Source organism: Gymnodraco acuticeps, unplaced genomic scaffold (genome assembly GCF_902827175.1).
Source record: "Gymnodraco acuticeps unplaced genomic scaffold, fGymAcu1.1, whole genome shotgun sequence".
Classification (NCBI taxonomy): Eukaryota; Metazoa; Chordata; class Actinopteri; order Perciformes; family Bathydraconidae; genus Gymnodraco; species Gymnodraco acuticeps.
This window is the reverse complement of record NW_022990023.1, coordinates 4,417,578-4,443,549: the sequence shown is the minus strand read 5'-3', so window position 1 is coordinate 4,443,549 and position 25,972 is coordinate 4,417,578. Positions and strand designations below refer to the sequence as shown.

The 25,972-nt window shown below is 39.1% G+C and overlaps 2 protein-coding genes across 8 annotated transcripts; both read left to right on the top strand.

Annotated features, from left to right (window-relative positions):
- The first annotated feature begins 1,246 nt into the window (after nt 1–1,246).
- Nucleotides 1,247–8,909, top strand: LOC117544885 (protein kinase C and casein kinase substrate in neurons protein 1-like). Of its 2 annotated transcripts, XM_034214386.1 has the most exons (11): nt 1,251–1,412; nt 1,540–1,742; nt 2,782–2,850; nt 2,975–3,131; nt 3,352–3,587; nt 4,567–4,722; nt 5,095–5,270; nt 5,706–5,826; nt 6,508–6,575; nt 6,691–6,770; nt 7,688–8,909. In XM_034214386.1, the coding sequence occupies exons 3-11, from the start codon at nt 2,794–2,796 to the stop codon at nt 7,798–7,800; spliced, it is 1,164 nt and encodes a 387-aa protein (XP_034070277.1). In that variant the 5' UTR covers nt 1,251–1,412; nt 1,540–1,742; nt 2,782–2,793; the 3' UTR covers nt 7,801–8,909. The 2 variants fall into 2 exon arrangements, with proteins under 2 accessions (XP_034070279.1, XP_034070277.1); XM_034214388.1 differs by lacking the exon at nt 1,540–1,742 and having other exon boundaries at nt 1,247–1,412.
- A 5,464-nt stretch (nt 8,910–14,373) lies between these two features.
- LOC117545069 (circularly permutated Ras protein 1-like) lies at nt 14,374–25,882 on the top strand. 6 transcript variants are annotated; one of them, XM_034214742.1, is made up of 22 exons: nt 14,429–14,461; nt 14,742–14,841; nt 15,813–15,895; nt 15,998–16,225; nt 16,877–17,110; nt 17,195–17,323; nt 17,418–17,492; nt 17,595–17,665; nt 18,425–18,604; nt 18,694–18,735; nt 19,496–19,585; nt 19,702–19,853; nt 19,937–20,018; nt 20,711–20,841; nt 20,987–21,071; nt 21,166–21,272; nt 21,660–21,772; nt 22,199–22,316; nt 22,886–23,026; nt 24,074–24,167; nt 24,243–24,269; nt 24,384–25,882. In XM_034214742.1, the coding sequence occupies exons 4-22, from the start codon at nt 16,021–16,023 to the stop codon at nt 24,471–24,473; spliced, it is 2,166 nt and encodes a 721-aa protein (XP_034070633.1). In that variant the 5' UTR covers nt 14,429–14,461; nt 14,742–14,841; nt 15,813–15,895; nt 15,998–16,020; the 3' UTR covers nt 24,474–25,882. The 6 variants fall into 6 exon arrangements, with proteins under 6 accessions (XP_034070632.1, XP_034070630.1, XP_034070631.1 ...); XM_034214741.1 differs by lacking the exon at nt 15,813–15,895 and having other exon boundaries at nt 14,374–14,461; nt 17,421–17,492; nt 18,440–18,604; XM_034214739.1 differs by lacking the exon at nt 15,813–15,895 and having other exon boundaries at nt 14,374–14,461; nt 17,421–17,492.
- The last annotated feature ends 90 nt before the right edge of the window (nt 25,883–25,972 follow it).

Sequence of the window (25,972 nt, the reverse complement as noted above, 5' to 3'; positions counted from 1 at the left end):
TTATTTAAAGTGTGTGCCAACTGATGGAAAGATTACAATAGTGTGATTTTTTTCGTTGTAGAGGACATATTATATCATTTTCAGGTTTCATATCAGTATTTTGTGCCTCTAGTGATATATTACCATGCTTTAATGTTCAGAAAGCCCTTTATTTTTCTCATACCTGTGCTGCAGTACCTCTTTTCACCCTCTGTCTGAAACCAGAGCCCAGTCTGCTCTGATTGGTTAGTTGGCCGGCTCTGTTGTGATTGGTCAAACGCTTAGAGTTGTCCCGCCCCTTAGCCTTTAACCTATATGTGTTGGAGCTTTAGCCAATAGATGCACGTTCGTTATATAGTGACGTCACTATGATAAGGAAGTAAAAAAAGGAGTCAAATGGAAGCGTTTCAGACCATTTACACAAAACCATGAGACAGTACAGGAAAGGAAAACCCCACAAAAGCATAATAGGACCTCTTTAAATAATACACAATGTAACTACAAACAGTAATGGAGGCCAAGCTGATGTCCATTGTGTGTTTGATGCAATAGAACAGATTCTGCAACATCATAATAAGAACAAACCGGATAAATAAATGCTAAATGCAAAAATATTCCCAAAAAAGTGCAATGATAAAGTTACACTACAAGTTTCAAATGTGGCGTTTGTCACTTGTTTTTTCTTACATGTAAAGGCAGCCTATTCCATGGAGCCTAGACGAACACATACCCAATATTAAACCTGCGACCAGTGAGAAACAGGAGAAAACAACCGTATGGTAGGCGGTAAATGGTCTTGGAATTCTCTGGTTTTGTGTAAGCTGTTATGAGTTAGTGGCTGTTTAAAAAGTCTGATTGTACACAGCCTTTATCTAAAGAAAAAGCTGGGAAACAGAAACCAGACTGACGGCATAACTCTGGTGTTCTGTTTTCACTTCTGACTGATATCCGGGAAAAGTAAAACCCAACAAAAAGTAAACAGTGTGTGTGTGAACATGCTCTAAACACTTTGACATGTCTTCTTTCTATAGGCCTGACTACAGAGAGGAAGGTCACAAAGGGTCACAGTTCACAGGACATCCCCCCCCCCCTCCCCACCGCTGTCACACACTCTCACTAATAAGCTCACATGACTTTGTGCCATCCTGACACGTTTCTGTGACAGCGAACGGTCAAAATGAAGGTCTCATTAGCACCATATCGAGAGAGCCAGAGGGAGGGACGGGCATGGAGAGAGAGGGGGGAAGGAGGGGGATTTTTCCAGCTGTTTTTGTAGCAACAGAGTGGAGCGAAAGTGAGAGGGTGACAGTCAAAAGAGCTGATAGGGAGTAAAGCCAGAAGGATGGGGTTAAAGTAGGAGAAAGAGGACAGAAAAGTGTATGACTGTAAGCTAGAATCTCCCAGCATACATACGGGGGAGGAGAGCAGGAAAGGTAAGTGTCTTCCTCCCTCTTTCTTTGCCCTGAAGCCAATTAGTGACTATCATGCAAATGCTCTGATTTGTTTAATTTCTTTTTTCTGCTTGCTTGCTTCGCCTCTGTGTCTCACGCCCACTTTCAGATCAACAATGTGTGTGTGTGTGTGTGTAACTTTAAGGGCCAGGGGAGAATTGGGTCAGTGAAAGGGGAGAGAGAAGCATGTGTTAGAGGAGGAGAGGCAGCCTGGGAGAGGGGGAGACGGACAGAGAAATGGAGAGACAATCCTCAGCAGAACTACAGTAACAAGTGGTCACTTGAGTAATCACTGGTGATCCAGAGAGAAATGTAAGTTCTCCGAGGCATGACTGCTCTGTTGCCACTTCTTGATTCTTTGTGACATGTGCACTGAGGCTTTTCCTTAATACTTTGATATGAATGATTCTGTGTGATCAAATATGAAGATGTGCTGTGAATTTCAAACATCTTCTCTGAGAAAAAAAGTGTTCAGTGACTCCCTGCTATATTTCCACTTGCAACTGTTAAAATAGCAAGAACATATACGCATTAGCAACAGCAAGCTGAGGGAAAGAGTCGTAGATGAGCCTGACTCGCTGTCATGCTCAGTCTTGTGATGAGGTGTGGTTAGTCACTTTCATATTGCTCAGCCAGCAATGTGTCAAAGCGTTACCAAGACAGAAATAGGCCGGAATGCAACTCCGTCCTTTGCGTGTTTGTGCATGAATCTCTTTCTTTTGTTCAATCTCCTTTTAATGTAATTTGCTTTACACACTGTGCAAACATGCCTGCTATCTGGACAGTTATTCTCCTGCATTCCCGTAAGGCACACATGATCATGTGTCATGAATCGAATGGCAGGGGGAGCACTCCGAGAGTGGGAGACAGTTGGTTTCTAATAGGCCTTGTATTAGTCAGAGCAATGGGAAAGATGACCTTTCCCTGCTGTTTATTTTGGGAAGGCAGCAGGAAGAATGCTGGAGCAGCTGCTCTATTCCTACTGGTAGATCGCACCCTGTGAATTCCAGTCTGCCACTGCATGACACTCCCCTTACTCACACAGGGGGCTCCTTGGATGTATCTACGCCCTGTACAGCGTAAATAACACCTATGCCAAGTTGTTATGGCAATAAGCTCAGAAATACACACGGTTGCAGCCGCCAATTACTCGTCATTCAGAGGGAACGGCTTTGTTTATGAGGAACCATGCTGTATCTGCCCATTACACCGTGTGTAGACGTTCAACCTGTTGCATGGTTTTTAATGTGACTCCTCTGCCAATAAAAGCGCTCATTCATTCCCTCGTTTTGCATTTTAACCAGTCGAGCAACTCTCTTGTTCAACATAACCAGCCAACCTTTGCTTTCAGAGACAGACAATAATGGCGAGCCTTCCCAAAGAGCCGACCCAAGATGCCAAGAGACAGAGCTTCTGGATGGTGAGGATATATTGATGATTACATCCAAGACAACTACCACCAAAAGGAAAAGCTAGTTCATCCAAAACAGTGTGGCACAACTTGCGTTCTGCTGGTTTTTCTTAACATCTTTCCCTCCTCACAGCCAGGGAACTATGTGCGTACAGTGCATCGAACTGAGAAGTCCTTCCAGGCCTGCAACGACATCGTGGCCTGCTTCAATGAGAGAGCTAAAGTAGAAAAGCAGTACGCCCAGCAGCTGAACCAGTGGAGCAACAAGTGGAAAACTATAGTGGATTCTCGTGAGTATGAGAAGCAGCATGTTGGGGATCCTTTAAACAGAGAACAGGCCTTTCTCATGTAGCTGTCGTCAAGTTAACATGACCTCTTGATTCATACTAAATGGCTGCATGTGTGCTCGTTTGAAACAAATGGAGGTCATTATTTCTCTTTTGGTTCCATGACTCACCTCTGTGCTCTGCGTTTTTTCATTCCTCTGTCTTTTTTTGCTTTCCTCCCCAGGGCCGCTTTATGGCTCCCTCATGAGGGCGTGGCAGTGTTTCTTCACCTCCACCGAGCGCCTGTCAGCGCTCCACTCCTCCATCTCTCAGTCGCTCACAGCAGAGGAAGGGGACCGGGTGAAAACCTGGCAGAAAGAGACCTTCCCAAAGAAACTCTTCTGTGGGTTCAGTGAGAGCCACAGCAACAAGACAAGCTTTTCACGTGCGCAGAAACCCTGGTCCAAAAAGATGATGAAGGTGTGTGTGTGTGTGTGTGTGTGTGTGTGTGTGTGTGTGTGTGTGTGTGTGTGTGTGTGTGTGTGTGTGTGTGTGTGTGTGTGTGTGTGTGTGTGTGTGTGTGTGTGTGTGTGTGTGTGTGTGTGTGTGTGTGTGTGTGTGTGTGTGTTTTTACAAAGGCTTGAAATTGTGGTTATAATTGGCAGTGATAGTTTTACACACAATCCACAACCCACTCTGCTATAATGTTAGCATTTAGCTTTATCTCACGGTCTCTTTTATTTGGCAACTCCATCTGCTAAAGCTCAGAATTAAAAAGTTATAAGTAGACCTTTAAGTAGTGATATTATTTTTTCATGCACGGGAAAATGGTTTTTCAGTATATGGTTTAAAAGAATAGTGCAACATTTAAAAACGTGTAGTTTATTCACTCTTGTCGGATAGTCGCACAAATGAATTAAATTATTCCCCACACAATCAAATGTTCTTTAAGTTAAGCATACATTTTGCTATAACAAGTTAAAACACTAACTGGAATGAAAATGTATGTACAATTAAAAAGCTATTGAGGAGCTAAAACTAGCCACAATAAAATACTTTCTAGCATTCAATTAAAACAAAGTAAATTGACCAAAAGGTTTAACTTTGAGAAGATAATGTTGACTCTTTGAATACAAAATACAACGCTGTGCAAAAATGTATCCAGTGTATCAACTAAATGTTGAAGTGTTATAGAGACATGTTTTAAGTTTTAGTTACAGGCCCGACTCCATATCTTTTTTTGCACAAATCCAACCAATATGATATTACTTGTTACTTGTATGCTCAGAGCCAAGCTAGAGGTTTCCCCCTGTCTTTATGCTAAGCTAAGCTAAGCTAAATACCTCCAGGCCAAAAATGTACTCGGATAAAAAAATTCACGAATATGCAAATGTCCCCAAATTTAAAACTTCTCCATTCAAGGTTATAATATGCATGTGTGTGAATGTGTTTTCCACAGCTGGAGAAGGCCCGAGTTGCATATCACAAGTCATGTCAGAGGGAGCAGAACGCCCTGGACAAAGAGAAACAAGCTAACGAAAACCCTCAGACAAGCCCGGAGAAAAAGCAAAAATTCCTTGAGTCCAGAGAAAAGGTCACAGAGGACAAAGAAAAGGTGAGAAAAGACGTTCACACACTCTGCACCACCGAACTCCAGAAGCAAGTTTGACAAATGCTTCATTCAGAGCATTTTAAATCAAAATTCCCACAGCATGCTACAGTTAGGATGCATTCCTAGGAAGTCTTGTTGGCCTGCTGCTGTGGTGATATCGACTCTAAACACAAGCCCCAGCCGTAAGCTTCTCTTCCAAGCTGTTCCCTTGTATGGAGATGTGTTATTGTTACTCTGCTCAGTGTTTATGGAGACCAGCATGGGAACGGTAAATAGCTCCAGATGATTCATGCAAGCTAGATCGCCCTCATTAAAGAAATATATGTCCTTCCTGTTGGAGCGTACCAACTTTTGAATCATAAAAATGTTCTGCAGGTTCGAGAACGCTACGAGAAACTGCTGGAGGATGCGACGTCCTACACACCTCGCTACATGGAGGAGATGGAGGCCATATTCGAGCAGTCGCAGGAGGAGGAGAGGAAAAGGATCAGCTTTCTGAAGCAGGCCTTCCTCTCAATCCACAGACATCTGGACATCACCAACAATGAGAGGTGAGCAGCCATCGGAAGTCTTGGCAAGAGTTTTGAAAATGTATGTTGATTTAGTCAAGTCAAAGTCAACTTTATTGTCAATCTTTCAGTTTGTGTGTACAGACAGAGAGATGGAAATACAGCTTCCCACAATCCCAAATACAAAAACAAATATATATACAAATATGTATATGCCTATATATATACACAATCAACAGACCCATTTATACATATGCACACATTAAGACATTATAAAAGCACAACAATCATATACAACAGTCACTTCAATATCTTTGATAAATGTACATTAGTGCAAGACTGTCCATAGCAGCGTAAAAAGTGTCTGGGGCTGGATTTGTGTGTCTGAGTGTGTGTGGGGTGTTAAAGTCCAGTGGGGGCAGGTGGGAGGGAGGAGAGAGAGTTCAACCTCTCACATTTTGTGTGTGTGTGTTTCAGTGTGAAGGCGGTGTACAGCGAGCTCCACAACACTCTGATGTCCATCAATGAGCTGGATGATCTCAAATGGTGGAAGAACAACAATGGACCCGGCATGCCCACCGACTGGCCAAAGATAGATGTAAGCTACAACGTTTAACTTCAATACATAAACAATACATGCATGCATTTTTAATCTGTCAAACGGTAAGAATTGCACACTGAGTCCGATTCAGGTTATCATTGGATTTGTTGAATCACATTTCAAGACTTATGATTTGGGGGCAATAGATAATGCAAGTCCTAAACAGGTCTTATTCATCTGCTTAAAGCACAATCAATACTTTTTAATGCTTTGTGCATCCTTTGTTTTTCTGATCAGTATCACTGTTTCCAAGCTGTTCTGCAATCACCTGCCAAATCATTAAATCCTAAATTTCTTTATCCTTTAATTTGTTGAATTTGGGGACCAAGTAAATTAGGTCGCTCTGAGGGGTCAAGAGAAAACAAGGATAATCGAACCTGCTCAGAAAAAACGTTTAAAATGGACAAAAAGTCAGTTTAATAAATGTGATTGACAAAATGGGAGGTCATATGTATTTATGAGCGGTAAATGTTGGAGGGAAAATACAGACTGGTCTGCAAACTACTTGCGTTGTGTTATTTGTTTGTGCATGTCTTGTTATAGCAGTGTTTTTCTTGCAATATGTCTAAACCCCATATTAACAAGACCCTTTTATGTGTGGATATTTGCATTATGTTGCGATGCTATTATTGTAGACTTTTTGCTCCTAATATCTGCCACTTGTACTTCTTCCATCAGGAATGGGTGCCACCAATAAAAAAGCTAAATAGAAAGAAAAGGGAGCAGCAAAGAAAAGACGGCCGACCGTAAGTCATTCAACTTTTTATTCATAACTCTTTCTTGAAGAACAATATATATAAAAAATTCAAGTTATAATTATGATTTTCTAACTGTTCAAACGCCCATATCTTCTCTTGTTAGTGTGATGATCGGGGGAGTGAAGGTGCGAGCTATGTACGACTACGTGGGAGAGGAGGGCGATGAGCTGTCCTTTAAAGCAGGTGACACATAGAGTGTGATGTTGGGACACAAATGTATACAACAGCAGTGTTATTCCGTGTTTTTAAAGCTACAATAGGCAAGGTTGTTTTACACAAGTACAACCATTGTATCAGTATAAATCTGAGAAATGCAGAGAAATGCATCCAAGTTCCTCTAAAATGATGCCAGACACTTAACTGATGTTACATAACAGGATTTATGGGTATTTCAGTTCAAATATGTTTCTTTTAAAGCCACCTCTTTTCCAATTTCTGCACTCTTATATGATAGTTTGGGATTTTAAGAAGATATTTTATTCAGTACTGAGAGTACATTTTGACAACTTTTAACATCTGCTTTGTGGATTAAATATCATTAAAAGTCCTGAACAGACGAAAAAAGATCGACTCAAAATGTGCTTGAAGGGAGATACTTGGAATACTTATGTTAAATAAAACGTCAAAATCTTAACATAAATGTAGACTATACATTTACAAGGCATTTTGCAGCCAGACAACCAACTGTGTAGAACAGCATAGAGAACAGCAACAGTGAATTAAGTCTAACACATGTGCTTTAGAAGAAATTTGACAATGTTTACTTCATAGTAAAACATCTTATGGCATGTTCGCAATGGTTTAACCAAGTCTTTTGTTGCTTTAGTTGAATAGTAATAGGTTTTAATACAGAGTTACATACAAAAAAGTCAGTGTTTTGTTAAAATGGTGCTAAAAACTAGTTGAAAAGTCCATTTATGACAGCTTCAGGCAGACCACTGCGATACAACACAGGATTTTAACCTGGTTGAAATGAGGCTATAGATTTAGATATAGTTGGAAATAAAAGTAATGTGCTTCATGACATGAATAACTCTTTATTATAATCATGTATTATTTTATCAGATTGATTAAAGGACTTTCATTTTCTGTGCTCCCAGGCGAGGTGTTCCTGAAGGTCGAGGAGGAGGATGACCAGGGCTGGTGTCGAGGTGTTCTGAGCGGAGGGAAGGAGGGCTTCTACCCGGCAAACTACGTGGAAGTCGCAGAGTGACGTCTCACTTTATAATAAACTATGTCCTAAACTCTCACAAACAGTTAGATTTTAAGTCTTCTATAAAATAACAGTTGTTATTATGTTATATCTTTGTCACACTGATTCTGAGTTCAAGTCAGATATACAGTAATCTGTTCCCAGGTATTTTTAAAATGTAAAATTATTGAGTTAACCTTGAGTACTTCTGCAATATGAATTAACTTATTAAAGACAAAATGTACTGCTTGTGCAGGAGCTGTATATGTATATGTGTGAGTGTGCACGTGTGTTTGCATGCATGTTAAAAAGAAACAACAGAGAGAATATTTATTTGCTCACTTTATTTGAGGAGAGCTGATGATGAGGTTTGCCCAGGTTTACAACGATGGGAGCACACAAGGTTAATGTTTACTTATCAAAAGTATTATAGAGGTACATAGACGTTGACTGAGGGAATGGATTTTCAAAATAAAAGTGTAATGGTTTAGCCTCTAATTCAATTTTGTTCGGCAATTTGTTGTTGTTTTGATGCTAGTTATGTGTGTGTCTATGGATGGCAATGTTATGTCGATTGGTTGGTCCAGAATGTTCATATGGACTGGATAATCTCAGCAACTATCAAATGAATTAATAATATATTTGTAAAAGTCATTCAAAGTGCAATGAGGATGAACCATTTGTGATCTCTTGACTTTTAAACGAATCTCTACAAACAGGTCAAAGTTAGTTACATGTTAGCATGCTAATATGCTTATCTAAGATGGTGAAGATGGTAAATATTGTATCTGCTAATCACCTCCTTGCTAGCATTGGCAGTGTGTGCCTGTTAGCATGCTGATGTTAGCATGTAATAATATATTTTATTTCTATAGCGCTTTTCTTGAACCCAAAGACGCTTTACATTTAGGAGGGAGGGTAGACAAATGTAGCTTTTGTAGCTCAAAGCACCGCTGTGCCTTATTGCAGCCTCACAGAGGCGATCACTGCTGTAGACCAGTCTATGCTGTAGACTCAATATTGTTCATTTCTTATATTTTGAGGCAAAAACCAAGAGATAAGAAGCCATGAAATGTGTGAATATGTACCATCCTTTTCAAATAAATTACAAATATTTCAATTATATAATATATATGTTGCGTTTGTAATTTATTTTGCAGTCACTTGTTTTACAATACATATAGGGGAGAGTGGGGTAAGTTGAGCCATTGTTTTGTTATGCTGTCCTCTAAGCAAGGAGAAATGACACATAGTAAAAATGAAAACACACACCTATAATTCAGGATGTCTCCTATCAATGGCAATGATAATAATTAATATTTGATCAAGGGCAGTGAAAATATTACTTCCTTGTGGCTCAACTTGCCCCAGTGTAGGGGTAAGTTGATCCAGGACAGGGGGTAAATTGAACCACGGTTCAAACCTGGGCATAGCCTACCTACAACCAGTACTCAAGTTGTAAAAAAAAATCAGGGGGGATGGTGGATTTTATCATATGAGGACATAATTTGTGCTGATAACCCGCAGAGGGTGGGAGACCAACCAGCATAAAGATAATTATTATACTCCTAAAACAACATGCATGTTATGGATGTTCAGATACTCCTTTCATTGCTCTTGACCAAGGCACCTCAGAATTGGAGTCGGTCCCCGGGCTGCCATGGCACCACTAACATTTAGGGTCAAATGAAGAGGACAAAATCTTTTTTTCACTTTAATTTAAAGGGGGGGAGGTGATACAAATGTGGTTATAATGGAAGTCTATGGTACAAATCTTGTAGGTTAACAGTCCCTCCTTTATTATTCAGATGGATCAGCTGATGATACTAATAATAAAGTCAAATTTGTTCTTAGAATATTTAATTATAGTGTATTTTTTCAAAAAAGCAGTTACTGGTATACTATCAAAACTGGTATCTAAAGGGTTAATTTTGTATCGTGATTAATTAAATAATTATGTAAATTAAACACTTCATGAAAAAATGGAGGAAAAAAATTAGAAAAAGATTGATCCGTCATCATTTTATTGCAGTTCAAATACAAATATTTTATGTAAACATTCCCAATGTTACTTTTTTTAACAGGGCATTAAGTGCAAATTGAAATTGTTTACAAAATATGAAAATATATTAAAAGATTATACAGATAATGCAAAATAGGACCAATTTTGTCAATGGCTGCCTACTCCACTCTCCCCCATGATCTCCCCCATCTTATTTCATAATCATGCTTTTTGGTCTCAATTTTTCTGGCTCTTGCTTTCGGATTGTTAGCTAAGCAATGGCTTTGAAGCCAAGTCTTGACATATACATCTGGTCTGAAGTTCTGAACGTGTTCAGTGGGGGCCGGGCCAACACACTTGATGAAAAGCAAGTCTGACATGCTTTTTACCTCGGGAGCTTCTAGTTGTGGTTAAAATGTTCATCTGACTAAACCCACGTTCAGACTCAGCTTTGGAGATGACCAGAGTGTTCACTGCTTGAAGGAGGGGTATGGAGTCAGATTTGGGTCAATATTCTAGCACGTAAAACAAGCTACTCACGAGCGGAAAATGTGCTTTTACACCCGCATAAAATGACCCTCGCGTGCAGTTTAAACCCCCGCGAGCGGCTCTGCGCCCGCGAGCGAGAGACAGCCCTCTTGCTCGCTCGCGGGAGTATCAGCCTCGCGGAGTCTGTCTACGCGCGCGTGAAAAGTTTCTGGCACTTTGGGGCGGAGCCACTGGACTTTGATTGACAGCTGCCAGGAAACCCGGAGTTGCTAGGTTTGATAAATGCCTGAACTACCAAGAGCCGAGGAGTGACGGCAGCAAAATCAGTTGGACGAGATTGAATGGTAAAGTTGTCCATAAAAAACTATTATATTCGTAAAGTGTACAGCTAATATATATATATATATAAATTAATTTTATATAAAACAATATATTTTTGAGTGGGCTGTATCTGTCGAAAATTGCATATATATATATATATATAAATTAATTTGATATAAAACAATATATTTTTGAGTGGGCTGTATCTGTCGAAAATTGCTAGCTACTGTCTGCTGTACACTCTTAGAAGGGATGTGTCAAAAATGACACAACATGTGTTGAATTTCAACTACAGAGTGTGCTCAGGGACAACACGTGTTGTGTTTATTTATGTGTAAATAATTTTTACACACAAAATGTGTTACATGCCCCAAACACACAATGTGCACATTTTACACATTGTGTGTCATAAATGTGTAACCAAGATGAACACATTTGTTATTTCTGCACATTTTGTGTTATATTTCTTTAACCAGAATTAACATTTGATTGTGTTATATCTGCACATTGTGTGTCAATGACGATTACTGGAAGTACCAGGTGGTGGATATGGTTTTTATTCAAAAAATCGAATGCAAGAATACATTCATTGGACATTTATTTACAAGGATTTCATTAGCACAATATGTCATTAAGAAAATAATTGTTAACATTTAAAAATATTAATATGTTTCTAATTCATCAAATGTTGACAGAATAGATAATTCATAAAATCACACCTAAAAAAACCTTATACCTTGGTTAAAACAAACTTAATCTTCAGCAAACTATTGTTGTAAATGACTTTCAGCTGAGGGAATATAGTGATGAGATTCTTCACAAGGACCACCTTTTCAGTGTTGGATGGGTAATTAAGGATAAAAATGAATGACAAGTGAGCTATTTATTTTTTTCAAAAAGAATACAACAGTTCTAGCATACAAATATTACAAATGCGTGATAATAAAGCAATTGGTTATAAAGAATGTCCTTTTGTATCAAGCAAATAAAAAAACAATTTTTACAACCAATTATATTTATATATATATATATATATATATATATATATATATATATATATATGCAATTTTCGCCAGATACAGCCAACTCAAAAATATATTTTTTATATAAAATTAATTTTTATATATATATTAGCTGTACACTTTACGAATATAATAGTTTTTTATGGACAACTTTACCATTCAATCTCGTCCAACTGATTTTGCTGCCGTCACTCCTCGGCTCTTGGTTGTTCAGGCATTTATCAAACCTGGCAACTCCGGGTTTCCTGGAAGCTGTCAATCAAAGTCCAGTGGCTCTGCCCTTAAGTGCCAGAAACTTTTCACGCGCGCGTAGACAGACTCCGCGAGGCTGATACTCCTGCGAGCGAGCAAGAGGGCTGTCTCTCTCGCGAGCGAGCGCAGAGCCGCTCGCGGGCGCAGAGCCGCTCGCGGGCGCAGAGCCGCTCGCGGGCGCAGAGCCGCTCGCGGGGGTTTAATCTGCGCGCGAGGGTCATTTTATGCGCGTGTAAAAGCACATTTTCCGCTCGTGAGTAGCTTGTTCTACGCGCTAGAATATTGACCCAAATCTGACTCCATAAAGGAGGCTTTCCTTCAAGCAGCTGCGGGCAGCAGATACCGTGAGAGTCCCGGACATGAATTCATAGATCAAGGCAGACTGGTTTACTCTCCTGTTTTGCCAATCCGGTGCTTAAACAAAGGCAAGTTTATTTATATAGCACTTTTCAACACAAGGCAATTCAAAGTGCTTTACAAAAAAATGAAAGACATTAAGAAAATGGCATTTAAAATCAGTCATTAAAAAGAAAAGATAGTAAAATAAACATATAGCTCTACACCCCTGGCCGACATGTCCTTAAAATGAAGTCCGAGTTTGAAATATATCTCAAATAATGTATGCACTGCATTTCCCCACATAAACATAACAGTCTGCAATTAAACGGTTGTCTCCTGTACGCTCCTCTTCCTACTTGGCGCACCGGTAACTTTCTCGTGCGCACAAGAGGCTGAGACCAGGCTGAGCCGCCGAATCCCTTGGAACATCATAAAAGCCATTTTCAATGGTTATCTGGTGAAAGATTAACTAGGCTACTGGATGAAATAATATGACTGATATAGGTGCGAACATTAAACACTTTTTGAAAAAATATTATGATAAAATATTTTTATATATTTATAATTCTGCAAATATTACGATAAACTCACAGCTATTTCGCGGCCCTGCAGTAACACCTCCACGGCCCGGTACCGGTCCGCGGACCGGGGGTTGGGAACCCCTGGTCTAGGGCACTCGCATAGCATAGCGTCAGTGGCTTGGTAAAAATGTTATTGCATGTGTGGGCTCCCTCACCCACAGTATTTTACTCAATATGCGCAAAATTAATGTTGAAATAGCAGTAATACCAGTGCCACGTTCATTGATAAAATGACATAAGGGATGGAAAGGGGGGATGGCAGTTTTAGAAGGGGGATGATTTTGACCGTTTTTATTTCAGGGGGGATGCCATCCCCCCTCATCACCTCAACTCGAGTACTGCCTACAACACATCTTAAAGGTAACTATAAACAATAAATAACAAACCAAATACAAGCTTAGTTTTTCAAATATTTTTAATATACATTTCGATTGAATTGATTGATTTTATTTTTTTTAACATGTTAATAGGAAAAGTAATCATACAAATGGTGATACAATTGCATACATCTTACCAATCTAACACAGGGTAAATTCAACTTTAAATGTAGCCTACAATGAGCTCTTATTATCAACTTGGCCTACTTTCATTCATTTCTCCATTGAAAAACTGGCTCAATTTACCCCCATGGTTCACTTTACCCCATCGCCACCATTTTAGAAAAAATAGCCTAGCATTCAAATTCAGAGTCATCTTTAGCTTAATGATTCACATGGTTTAATACGCTGCCAACACATCAACATCTACAATATATGTGTTTAAACCTGGATACTTTTTTTTTGACATGACAGCCGATATAGCTGACATCTAGAAAATGTACTTTGACAAGCAAAAAACGTTTTTTTGTAAAAATGTTTACTTACCAGAGCACAATGAGCATCTCTCTTTCACAGGCAATGAGAAATGGGTGGAGCTTGCATAATTTCTAGTCACTTGATTACAACTATAAGGCGTTACCTGGTTACAGGGGGTGGTTCAATTTACCCACTGGCTCAACTTATCCCCTTCTCCCCTATACATTTAATTAGATTAACCAAACAGAAGCCAAGAAAATACTTTAATACAGCAAACAAAAACTATATAAAGTGGTTTAAAATGTGCTTTTCCATTTAGATATTTATTTTTTCTAGCCTCATGTCCTTCAGTACACAGAAGTCCTGGCCATACTTTAATGGAAACATATAAATATACAGCCATTATCTAATGTTACCATGAATACGCTCATATTTTACATAAATAGGAACATTAATGATTTACCACAAACGTAAAACTAGCAAGATACTGTATGTGTTCATGAAATAATTTTACAGGACAGTCAGTGTTGGATATTCTTTAACTTTTACGGGGACATTAATCATCTTGATCTTTCACATTTTACTGCACTGTTTCACAAATCAGCTTTTAATCTTCCACCCATTTGTATTTACATTCATGAAATGTTTAACTAATGTTAGGCAATATACCATAAATCTCTGACTAACCAGCCAACCTCTCATCTTTGTACACACTACAGAGAGTGGTATTACAACAGACTCTTAAGGAAAGGAACCTGTTGGACGACATGTCTGTGACACAAAGTGGGACATGACAAACCGTCACAGTCACAGTCAGAGACCTGGAAAGGTTTCATGTTTACGGTTGTACTGTACTGACAGCATTTAAAGGACTCTGCATGTGTAAGTATGTCTTAAATTAGCTTATTTTTACAGGATGTGTACATTTTATATTGCAGATATAAATAGACACATGTTGGCTGCATTGTAAGGTTTCATTTTTTATGAACGTCTTTAAAGGCGAGTCAACGTATTAGAAACTCAATGCCAAATGTTCCCTAGAAAGACATTGTGCTGTGATTGTTTTGCACCGCACTGTAATCAGGTGTTTTATGTGTTAAGACTTTAATGTATTACCGTTGAATGTGTCATAAGGTGTCACCTAATGTCTTTTCTCTTACAGGTAGGTAGTATCACAATGGAATTTTCTTGTGGATTTGTTTATGTGCCGCCAGCAGTGAGTCAAAAGAACGGCCAACAATCCAATGTCATCAAGCGCTCAGGTGGGATTTCTTTAAAACACTGCAGCCATCAAAATGTAAAACACTCATTTTTGTTTAAAACCACTTATGTCAAATCTCTGGGTCCAATTTACAGTTTATTTGTCTAAATTCAAAAGATCACTCGGCACATATATGTTCAATGCAGTATCAGTGGAGTATCTAAAGCATCAACAGATGTTAGTGTTATGTACACAACTTATAGAGATCTTGCGTGCAAACGTCAACAAATGGTGGCCTTGATTTATTCTCTCTATGGCCACTAAGTAGTTGTGGGGTAGAAGTCAGACAGAAAAAGGATCCAAACAGGCAGACATGATCAGTTTAAGGATTTTATTAGTAGATGATACTTACAAGCAAAGAAACCATGTATCTGAACATCCATAGGATTACATTTAAGGAGCATGGAAAAGGTAAAGACAGGTAGAGATTTTAGCTCAGGTAGAAGAAACTGGAAACAAAGGCAAGAAGCAATGTTAACAATCTGACTGTTGGATAAGAGGCTGCTATAAAAACTGACAGGGTGGTCACAGAGAGACACAGGTGAGCAGGTGGACAGATGCAGAATAGCAATGACAGCTTCATACAGTAGAAATGCATCGGCCTGGGGAAGTTGAATAAGAATTCAGGCAGCTGTCAGGACCGTCAGTCTCAGATTCAAATACTTCCTCTGTTGACTCACCAGTTTGAAGAAAATTCAGCAAAGAGACACTAAGCTTTACTGTACAGTCTCTACGTCTATCATCGCCACGTCACCTGCTGTCAGTCCCATTCTCTGCAGGATTTAAAAGTTATTCTGGAAAAATTGTTGAACACGTTGAGAGAGAGATTAAAGAAGTAAAATCCAATATATGATCACAACATTATTGCTAATTCATAACGACATTGCCTTTCATCCGAGCGGCTGAGTGACTGCTTGTTTGGTTAAGTGTTATGCAATCATTGACACACACAACCTCTGCTGTCTTCCTTAGAAGGAGAAATTCCTTTCAGATACTTTGCTTTTCTCGGATAAAGCCATCTGCCACCTGAGTCACATTTTCTTCACAGCACAAAGGTCATCGCTGCCACCAGTTGTTTTCTCTGAGCTCACATTTCTCTTGCAAGAAGCTATTCTCAGATTAACAGCCACTATACGTTTGTTTTTTATGCCTTTTAGCTCTTCTCCCTCCTGTAAACCGGATGCGTCCTCGCAGTCCTCCCCCTCCTCCTCCAACAAACTCTGCCGAGGCCAAATCACCGAAACCCCTCCGACCTCTTCTAAAGGTTATTGAGCAGTTGGAAAAGATCAAGGATGTGAAGAAGGCTGTGAAGTCTACTGTTTTCTATGAAAATGAAGAATTTCACAATAAACCAGAAGCATCTCCAACACCTCCTCGTAGAACAGGTACTGTGGATGCAGCAGTATTTGTGTTAATGTATGGTATAATCTTAAAGATGTCTTATTATGCTCACTTTCAGGTTCATATTTGTATTTTGTTCCTCTACTATGACATATTTAAAAGGTTAAATGTTCAAATATTTCTTTATTTTTCTCATAGTGCCTGTGCTGCAGAACCTCTTTTCACCCTCTGTCTGAAACCAGAGCCTAGTCTGCTCTGATTGGTTAGCTGGTCGGCTCTGCTTAGAGATGTCCCGCCCCTTAGCCAATCACGTACAATGTGTTGGAGTGCTAGCCAATAGAAGCGCCAATGTTACTGTCTGATATCACAAAGAGTGTGTGGGAGAGAAACATTCTCCAGAGGTAACTTTGGGATTTTAGCCAAGGCAGACCATTAACATGTACTTAGTCTAAGGGGCGGGACATCTCTAACGGTAGACCAATCCCAACAGAGCCGGAAGGCTAACCAATCCGAGCAGACTGGACTCTGGTTTCAGACAGAGGGTGAAAAGAGGTGCTGCAGCACGTATGAGAAAAATGAAGACTTTTTTTAACATTAAAGCATGGAGACATGTCACAGTAGAGGCGCAAAATACAAATATGAAACCTGAAAATGCGGGTAATATGTCCTCTTTAACACCACTCATCTGCACTCAGCTCTTCTTCCACCACACATGAAACCATCATCCACCAGACACTCCCCTCCGTACAGCCAGCCGTTCGACTCCTCCAGCACTAACAGTCAGGCATTTACCTACGACCTCCCAAAAGATGAGCCAGATTCAAACGCAAGTCTCTGGGACCCAAACTACTCGTACACCACCCCTGAAGGCACGGGGGGCGAGGTGAAGCCGCCCACTGATACTAACAACGGGTCAACCAAGGCACTAGGTAAACAGACAATTTATGTCTATTTGTATTCATTTTTAAGGTACAGACAGATAATCCCAGTTTCATTCTGCTCTCAAACATCAGTCCCGCCACTTCCTCCGAGGCCTTCATTCATGAAGTCATTGCCGTTGTACTTAGTGCTGCTACCCACCTTTCAATCATCTCCCTCATCACCTCAGAAAACAGACTCGCCGCTTATCCCATCACCTAAAGGTACTTGAAACTATCTCTCTCTTGGTGTCAAAACATTAAGACTCTATATGATGTTTTTACACCATCAATGATTATTTTAATGCTCTTTTCTCAGCAGACAAGAGTCCTCTTTCGGGAAATCCTAACGTGCTTCTTGTCAGTTTAGGGAAATTACTGTCTGAAGAAAGAGGTCAGTATACTTTTATCATCACCATAAATCTTTTTTATCAATAATCTAGTTTGATTTTCAATCCATTTGGCTTATGATGACTGATGTTTGGCATATTTCCAGGGCAGATCACACAAGGGGAACCCACCTCCTGCTCACAGTGTGGCTCTGTGTTGGACTCAGGCCATAGAAACGTAATTACTACATGCTGTATTTCACTCGATATTCATCCTGATACTGATAAGTGGCAGCTTGAGAGTCATTGATTTCAAATGTGAATAATAACTGTATGTCTCCTTGTAATTACCACAAATACTGTGCGTGACAAGCGTAATCATTATTGATCAAACCATTTTTGATTGATACAAAGTGCAGGATTTAGTATATGGAAGCCCTGAGAGAAAAATGAGAAGAAAAAAAATCTGATGATTACATTTTTAACATTCTTTTTTTTTAAATATGTAAAAGAAAGTGGGAAAAGAAAGCTTTTTGCAGGTGAATTTTTGTTGATGTTGTAATACTAATGTCGGCCACAAGACGCTGAAGTGCATCTCTACACAAAGTTTTTAAATGGTACTAAAAGCATTTATGTTTTCCTCCAAGTGAGTTTTAATTTCTCTAAACACATTGTACATTTAGTGTGTGTTAGAAAGTTATGTATTAGTTCTTTCGTGTTGTTCTTTTGGCTGGAAAACATAGATTTTAGTCTTATTCAAAACATGTCGTGGCCTAAATGAGAAACCAACGAACAACTTGAAACAATAGAAACGTACTTAACTTTTTTTCTCCAATCTTTTTAAGAAAGAAATAATATCAAGAAAAAAACTTGTCTTCAAATGTTCATACATTATAAACACGGGACACAAAACTATTTATATATAACTTGGATGACCAAAATTGCCTCTCACGGCTTCCGTAGGTTTCAGTTAATGTTGGTTATTTCTCTGTAAAAGTTATATTTATTTCAGGTAAAGGACTGTTACTTCTGTGGGTCTTGGGAGCCACAGTGTCCTCTAACTGGTCACCGGGACGGCCTGTTTTCTCTCTGTCCTGATGAAAAGCCCCTGGGTGCCGCTGACCCTCTGCTGCTCCTCTGCATCGACATCTCAGGCTCCATGAGCATCACCGCCGAGGTAAGTCCACACCATCTGACTCTGAGGTATTAATGTGGAGGCCATTTGTAACAGCTGAGGATTCAATCATCAATCTCTGTTGTTTTAAGGTGTCAGAGGGAGAGAATGTGGTCCATAAATCCCGTCTTCAAGTGAGTTTTAATCCCATTTATAAGTGTTGTTGTAAAATTTGACTCAAAATGAACATAATGTTAGACTTAACAAACTGTTGGCTGAGGTAGAAGTGAAGCTCTCAAAGAAACACATATGACTTGACTTAAAGAAATATGCTGTTTGTCTACATCAGGGGTGTCAAACTCAATTTAATCTCGGGCCACATTAGCATCATGGTTGCACTCAAAGGGCCAGTTTTATATATAAGACTATATAAAAAATACATATATGAATATTTAATACATGTAAAATAATGTATTATATTACATTATTGGATGATTATCGGATAGGGTAATAACTTAATAATCAACTACGTCTGAAAGCAGAAGTCTGGGGCAAATAATTGCAAGTCTCTTCAGTGAGAATGTCACAAAATTATTTTAAAAGAAAAGCCAAATTCTGGGAAAAAATAAGTGACATTTTGAAAAAAAAGTCAGATTCGGAGAAAAAAGGCATATTTTGAAGAAAAAAAGTCACATTTGAGATGCATTGTGGGACATGTAGTTTATGGGCAACGTGCTTCTGTAAATCAGCATGTAACCCTGGCCTATAATAAACATATTATATTCTTTGCAAGCTCTTGTGGGGCCACAGAAAATGAAGTCACGGGCCGGATTTGGCACCCGGGCCTTGAGTTTGACACCCCTGGTCTACATGCACAGCAGAGTCACCATATCAGCTGTACAAAGATCTGTGTTTCGATGCCAGCGATGATAAGAAATCATTGTTTTCAACCAGTTTGTCCAGGAGGCCGTGCTGCAGTGTGTTCAGAGACTGAGTGAACAGCAGCCTGGCATGAGAGTGGGACTCATCACCTTCAACTATCAGGTACGTGCACGAAAAAGTGATCCTGGTCTCACAAGATTTAAATATTCTCCTCAGGTTTAAAGTATATATAAATACAAGTCATCCCTGCGGCTTTCCTTCCCCCCTGCTGTGACCAGGTGACGATGCATGGAAACGAGATTTTCACGTCACACTCTCTGAGCAATGCAGAGTTGATTGACTGCAACTTCCTGAAAGAGGCTGCAGCCAGTTTCCCCACGCCTCCTCCTCTCTCTCAGACCAGGGAATACTTACAGAAACAAGTTATGGGGTAAAGAGAAAAAGAAGCACTGATTAGGTTACAATCACTTGTTTTGTTTATTATATAATGTATGTTTTTCCTCTTGTTGAAAGACTATCTGAAGGCGGGACAACGGCTCTGGGTCCAGCTGCTCTCCTCTCCATCGCAATAGCCTCCAGACAGCCAGGGTCCAAGGTCAGTCTGGTACTAGTCTGACCCTATACTGTGTATTTATCTATCAGGTTTAGTTTCTAGATACTATATACAGATACAAGTTTTGCACATAAAACATATAAAGAGTTTGACAATAAGAGTAACTGTTTAAGGTTTTTTTGCAGTCATTTTTCATTCAATAATATTTCATGGTGCCAAATGTTCAAATAAATATTTCAAATATTTGCTGTTTTTTCTTTTAATTATCTAACTTGATTATAATGTAATTTAACTACTATTATTTATTTTTTATTTTTAGGTTTGTCTGTAGTGTTTTTGTCAGAGTCTTTATAAAAATGTTAACCGTTAATTCAAAATAATTAACAGAATAATCCATAATGCAATGTAATGAATAATAAATTGCTTTACAGTTCTTTTCAAAATCACCTCTACTGAAACCAACTACAACAACAAACTCCTGCTTTTATATGAATGTATTAGAAATAATAATATATATTTTTTTAAAAAGATAGTGCATGATAGTAGAAAAGTTAGAGGGGATACTTTTCTTCATTTCTTTTACTTTTAATTGAATGCACTTTCCTGATTATCGTATATCATTTTCCTAAATTAACATTAAATGCATGACTGGTAACATGTTTTTCTTTTCTTTGTCTGTGTCTTTTGTCTAAAAACAACTAATTCCTGACCTGCTATCCCTGCTGATTTTGAAGGTGATTATCTGTACAGATGGGAAGGCCAACACAGAGCTGGGGAACCTGGAGGTCGAGGATCTTGACGCTCGCACCCTCCTCTCATCCACCATCTTCTACCAGGAGCTGGGGCTCTACGCTGCCAATCAGGGGTCTGTACACATCAAATCATCAGTGTAAAGTGTGGAACAAGCTTTACAATAGATAATAAAAACTGTGGGAAAAAAACTGTAGACAGATGTGTGTGCTCCTGACAAATGTAATGAACGTCCCGCTGATTTGTCATTGTTCCTCCAGTGTGACCGTGTCTGTGCTGTCCATCGAGGGAACAGACTGTCGGCTGGATGAGCTGGGCCGACTGGCTGATCGCACCGGAGGGACAGTAAGATGCTTCAACATTAGTCCGATTAATGTGTGCTGGTATTTTTATTTTAATGTACTATTTTGCTAATCTATCTATGTGTTTTGTCCCTTAGGTGGTGATAGCCAGCCCCAACAAGCTGCACTCAGAGTTCGAACACATTATCGAGAACAAGACGATAGCTACACACTGCACCGTCACATTACTGCTGCCACAATCACTGTAAGATCTGCACTGAATTTATTTGATTTTATATGATTACATTTAATTGTATTTCCCTAATTAATCTATTTTTTTTAATTTTATTAGATTTTATTTTATTTTACTCTATTAGATGTTATTTGATATTATTGATATTACGTTTTTATTATTATTCATTATTATTATATGTATTATTATTGTAATGTTAGGCTCTTTATTTATTTAGGGAAAATGTAATGGCAAAACAAATGAATAGTGAAATTAATAAATCAATGTATCCAAAAGAACATCTGCACTGTATTTACCTTCAATACAAATACTTCCAAATTCTTCACAAGTGGTCTATTTTGCACATGAATGCCATTTAAATTGTTACCAAGCATTGACTGATGTTCTCTCTTGTTCCAGGCCCATAAGAGGAGAGAGGGAGGCCGGACAAAAAGTGACCCGAGAGGTGGGGAACGTGGATCCAGACACAGAGATCACCTTCCAGTTTGGAGCCAGCGAACAGGACACAGAGGGTGAGAAACCACTTGTATGTCAATGGATGTAGACATTGACATTCATGACATTGTCTCACTGCAGACCCTAAATCTGAATCCATGTCTGACCATGTCTCTAGTGATATATTATTTAAAATTCTTCTGTTATTGAAACTAACAAAAACATGTAAGAGCATTTTGGTTAGTCAATGTGGAACCAATTTGGGATTCTAACTTTTAAACTAGATTAGTAGTAAAGTACTGGGTCATATCATCTAATTATATTGTGTGTTTTTTCTTATTTGTTAAGTGTCAATTGAAAGTCTAGGGTGAAAATTACAGTATTTGACAAAGTGTACTTTCATTCTAACACAGGAAATAAACATGTTTTTCCTCTGTGCTCCAAAAACCCTTTAAGAATGTTTTTTCCCTGGACTCTAAATGTATTTTTGTGCTTCTCTCCAGTGTTGGCGCCGGCCTCTGGCAGCCATGTTTCCATCCAGCTGCAGATCAGGTACCGTCAGAGGAGAGGACGGACGATGCTCAGAGTGATCACTGCAGACCGAGAGGTTACTGATGACAGGTGATGAAGACGTTTCCATAATAACTGAGCTTCTCTTACTTTTGGGGTTTAAGATTCCATCACGCAATGAGCTGCATGCTTACGGCCTACTCCTTGTAATCTTAAACAAGTCATTATCTTCTTAAATCTTTAATCAACGAGGCGTTTTCACCCTGAGGACAACAATTTTGATTAGATGTATTATTTGTATTCCAATCTCAGTAAACCCTGAGGCAAAGCAGACTGGCTGTTGCTGAGAAACAGGAGCCTTCACATCATGCAGATATGATTTCACCATGTATCCGTTCTAACATTTAGTCACACAGTAAACCTCTTCACTCAGTCTGCCTGCTTCATATTCCTCATGAAGGTCGTGCAATTCATATTCTGAGCTGATACAAAGCGGCCCGTGTGTGTGTGTGTGTGTGTGTGTGTGTGTGTGTGTGTGTGTGTGTGTGTGTGTGTGTGTGTGTGTGTGTGTGTGTGTGTGTGTGTGTGTGTGTGTGTGTTTGTACATAATACAATGGGAAGGCTGCAGCGGTAAATGTTGAGAAGCACTCTCATAACAAAGTGTGTGTGTTCCTCCTCAGCTCGGCCGCCCTGTCCTCCCTCTCTCTGGCCATCATTCAGCTCAACTCGTCTCAGGCCAGTGCCGCTCTGGCTGTCAGAGGACGCTTCCTGGATGCCAGGAGGGAAGGAGAGCTGCAGAGGAAGCTGATCGAGAGAGCCATGTGAGGACCGGGGTGTTGGGGTGTGGGAAACTCTGACGTGTGGCCAGCGTGTAGAGCACTTCATAGATGAATTTAATGAGGATTAATGCAGTTCTATACTCCCATAGAGAACGACAGAAATAAAGACAAGTCCAATAGTGCAAGTGATTAAAATAAGAAAGGATCAAATGCTATGATCAATAATGGATTTAGATGGCATTATGACACTTGAATTTGATTACAGAAATTGAAACAGAGGCAGTGGCGTAACTATCGGACCGGGGCCCAGAGCCGGCAAGGGGCCCATGCAAAACAAATATTTTTTTTAATTATTTTTTTTATTTGGGGGCCCCAATGGCATTGACCGCTTCATGCAGTCTTCAAAGTAACCAAGCAACCTAAATTAATTTGTAATTTGTCTGTACAATGACCTTGCTCCCTTTCATGTCATGTGATACCTTGTGTGACGAGCGAACCGTTAATCAACCTGTACTGTACTGTAGCTGCAGCAGCAAGTTCGGTAGACCATTTCCCAGAGACAAACATCAAGGAAGCAGGTGTAATCCTCTTCTTAGTTCGCTGTGGCGTTGTCAGGCTGTGCTGGTCTGAGGCCAGGGCAGGCTGTTCTTGATAGCCTACATGTGGCGCTTCTGAGTGGTTGTGTATGTCCGTGCGTGTGTGAGCGCATCAGCGTGCGCTTATGTTTGGGGCGATGGGGGGGGGGGGGGGGCCCAAAACAATATTTGCACCGGGGCCAATCACAACCTTGTTACGCCACTGAACAGAGGCAACTAAATCAGCTTGCTCTTCATTTGTATGCTTTAAAGACCATTATTATTACCTCAAACTGGTTAAAACGGTTTACTGTTGTTAAAGCTTTCAATGACAAAATTATATCAGCAGTAAAATGGTGTGTCTCTGATCCTTGCCCAATAAACTGGGTGGATCAGTAATAAAGTATTGCATCATGTTATTTAATTATTGTATACTTGAATGCATGCTGTTTATTAGATGCAGTATTCTTTGGGCTGCAGAAACTGTACTTAAAGTGAGTCTGTCTGTTTGCAGAGAGCACAATAGCAGTGCAGAGGACCATCAAACATACCAAGAATGGGTTAAAACCATGGAGCCTATATACAACAACATACATAACTTCACAAGGGTGAGTTTATACAGTGTTTGAAGTTTCATGTTGGTTAAAATTGCATAATTTAACTTTATCCTTTTGTTTTTCCAGAGAAAATCAGTTGTTTCCGACTCACAGGTAATCCCTTTCATGTTCTTGTAAATTAAAATGTTTATTACTTTTTACTTTAATACTTTTCTGGTTTTGCATAACTTCTGCTGGTAATTCCTCCTTTTACTCTCCTCCCACCAGTCTCTAACAGACGCTGGTGCAGCACTTCTATACACCATGAAGCACAGCAACAGGAAGTCCATCTCGCGGAAGAATGAACATAAATTCTAGCCAACAGTCAGACTCCACCTTTCATCTCGCTGGAAGCAACTCGAGTCAACTCATGAATGGAAAGGATTGCAGTTTGACTCTGACTGACTGATCTGGCTGAATGAAGATCCCTGGAATATTTCACAATATAAATAATGTAATACAGCGTATCAACATAAAACACGGTCATAAAGAGACTCATTTCTCAGAGTGAGACTTCAAAAGATTTCTTTCAGCGTTGTTTCAAAACTGCTGATGCAGTGCAGTGCTCATGGGTGTAAATTAACCACCAACCAAAACACGATCAGCAGCTGACACTATGTCAGCAAAAACACAGCACACAACTAATAAACCTCCAACAGTTAGTGTAGTTTTAATTATGAGAATGTAATTGTAATGAATGTAGTTTTTGGCACCAGACTTGGCAAAGCAAAAGAACATTTAATCATACATTATTGTTGTTTAAATATATGCTCTGAATAAGGTTAAGAAAAGGCATCAATGCAGTGAGCATATGTTTATATAATTTATATATTTCAAAGAAAAAACGGGTCAATAAAAAAAGTGTTAGTGAGCAATGGAGAGCATACAGGATCAGATGCCTTAGCCTTAACAGCGGTAAAATGTAACTAAATACATTTACTCAAGTCCTGTTCTTTAATACCATGTTTAGGATACTTCTATTTCAATTGTATGGTTCTTTATACTTCTTATTACACTACCTTTTGGAGAAATCTATTTATTAACTTATGAGTTACAGATTTGCACCTTTTTAGGCTACAATATTGAAGTCATGTAAATATTATTTTATCACTGAATATTATTACATAACATAGATATACATGATTCTGAAATGGGCCATTAATGAGCACTTTCTTTAATGCATGTTTTTAATGCATACTTTAAGGTATTTGGAAGCAAAAACAAACTACTTCTGAAATTGTGATAACATATTTGAGACAGATCATGTCCCTTTCAATCTGGTTTACTGTACATAATACAGTTTAAGACATGTTTTGTTTTATCGGGATCTGAGTATGTTCTGTAAGTTCAAACAGAACCTTATGAAGGCTCAAAATGTTATAATTTCGCTGCATGGTGAAATACGTTTATTGATGGGATGTAGGTCGCAGAGCAGGAACACAAAGGAAACACGGATGCATGTTAATTTTAGCATTCAGAAATGTCACAGCAAATGGACAGATTGCACATATGGATTGAAGTGTTGCTTAATGTACTTCCAGGTACCTAAGGTGTCATTAATGGAAATAAAGAGTGTAGCAAGAGCTCACCTTCTATAGCTGCAGCCGCTAATGGAAAACTACGCTTTTGCTTTTAAAAGGTGCATGAAATGTCAGCGTCTTCAGTAAATGTGTTCTTTTAATCTTTGTATATGTGGTATAAAAACCGACTTTCTTCTTTTTTTTTAACTTGACAATTCTTGTATTATTAGTTTGATATTTACAAAGTAAAACAGTTACAAATTATTTTTTCCAACTCAACATGTGAATTCAAAGAAT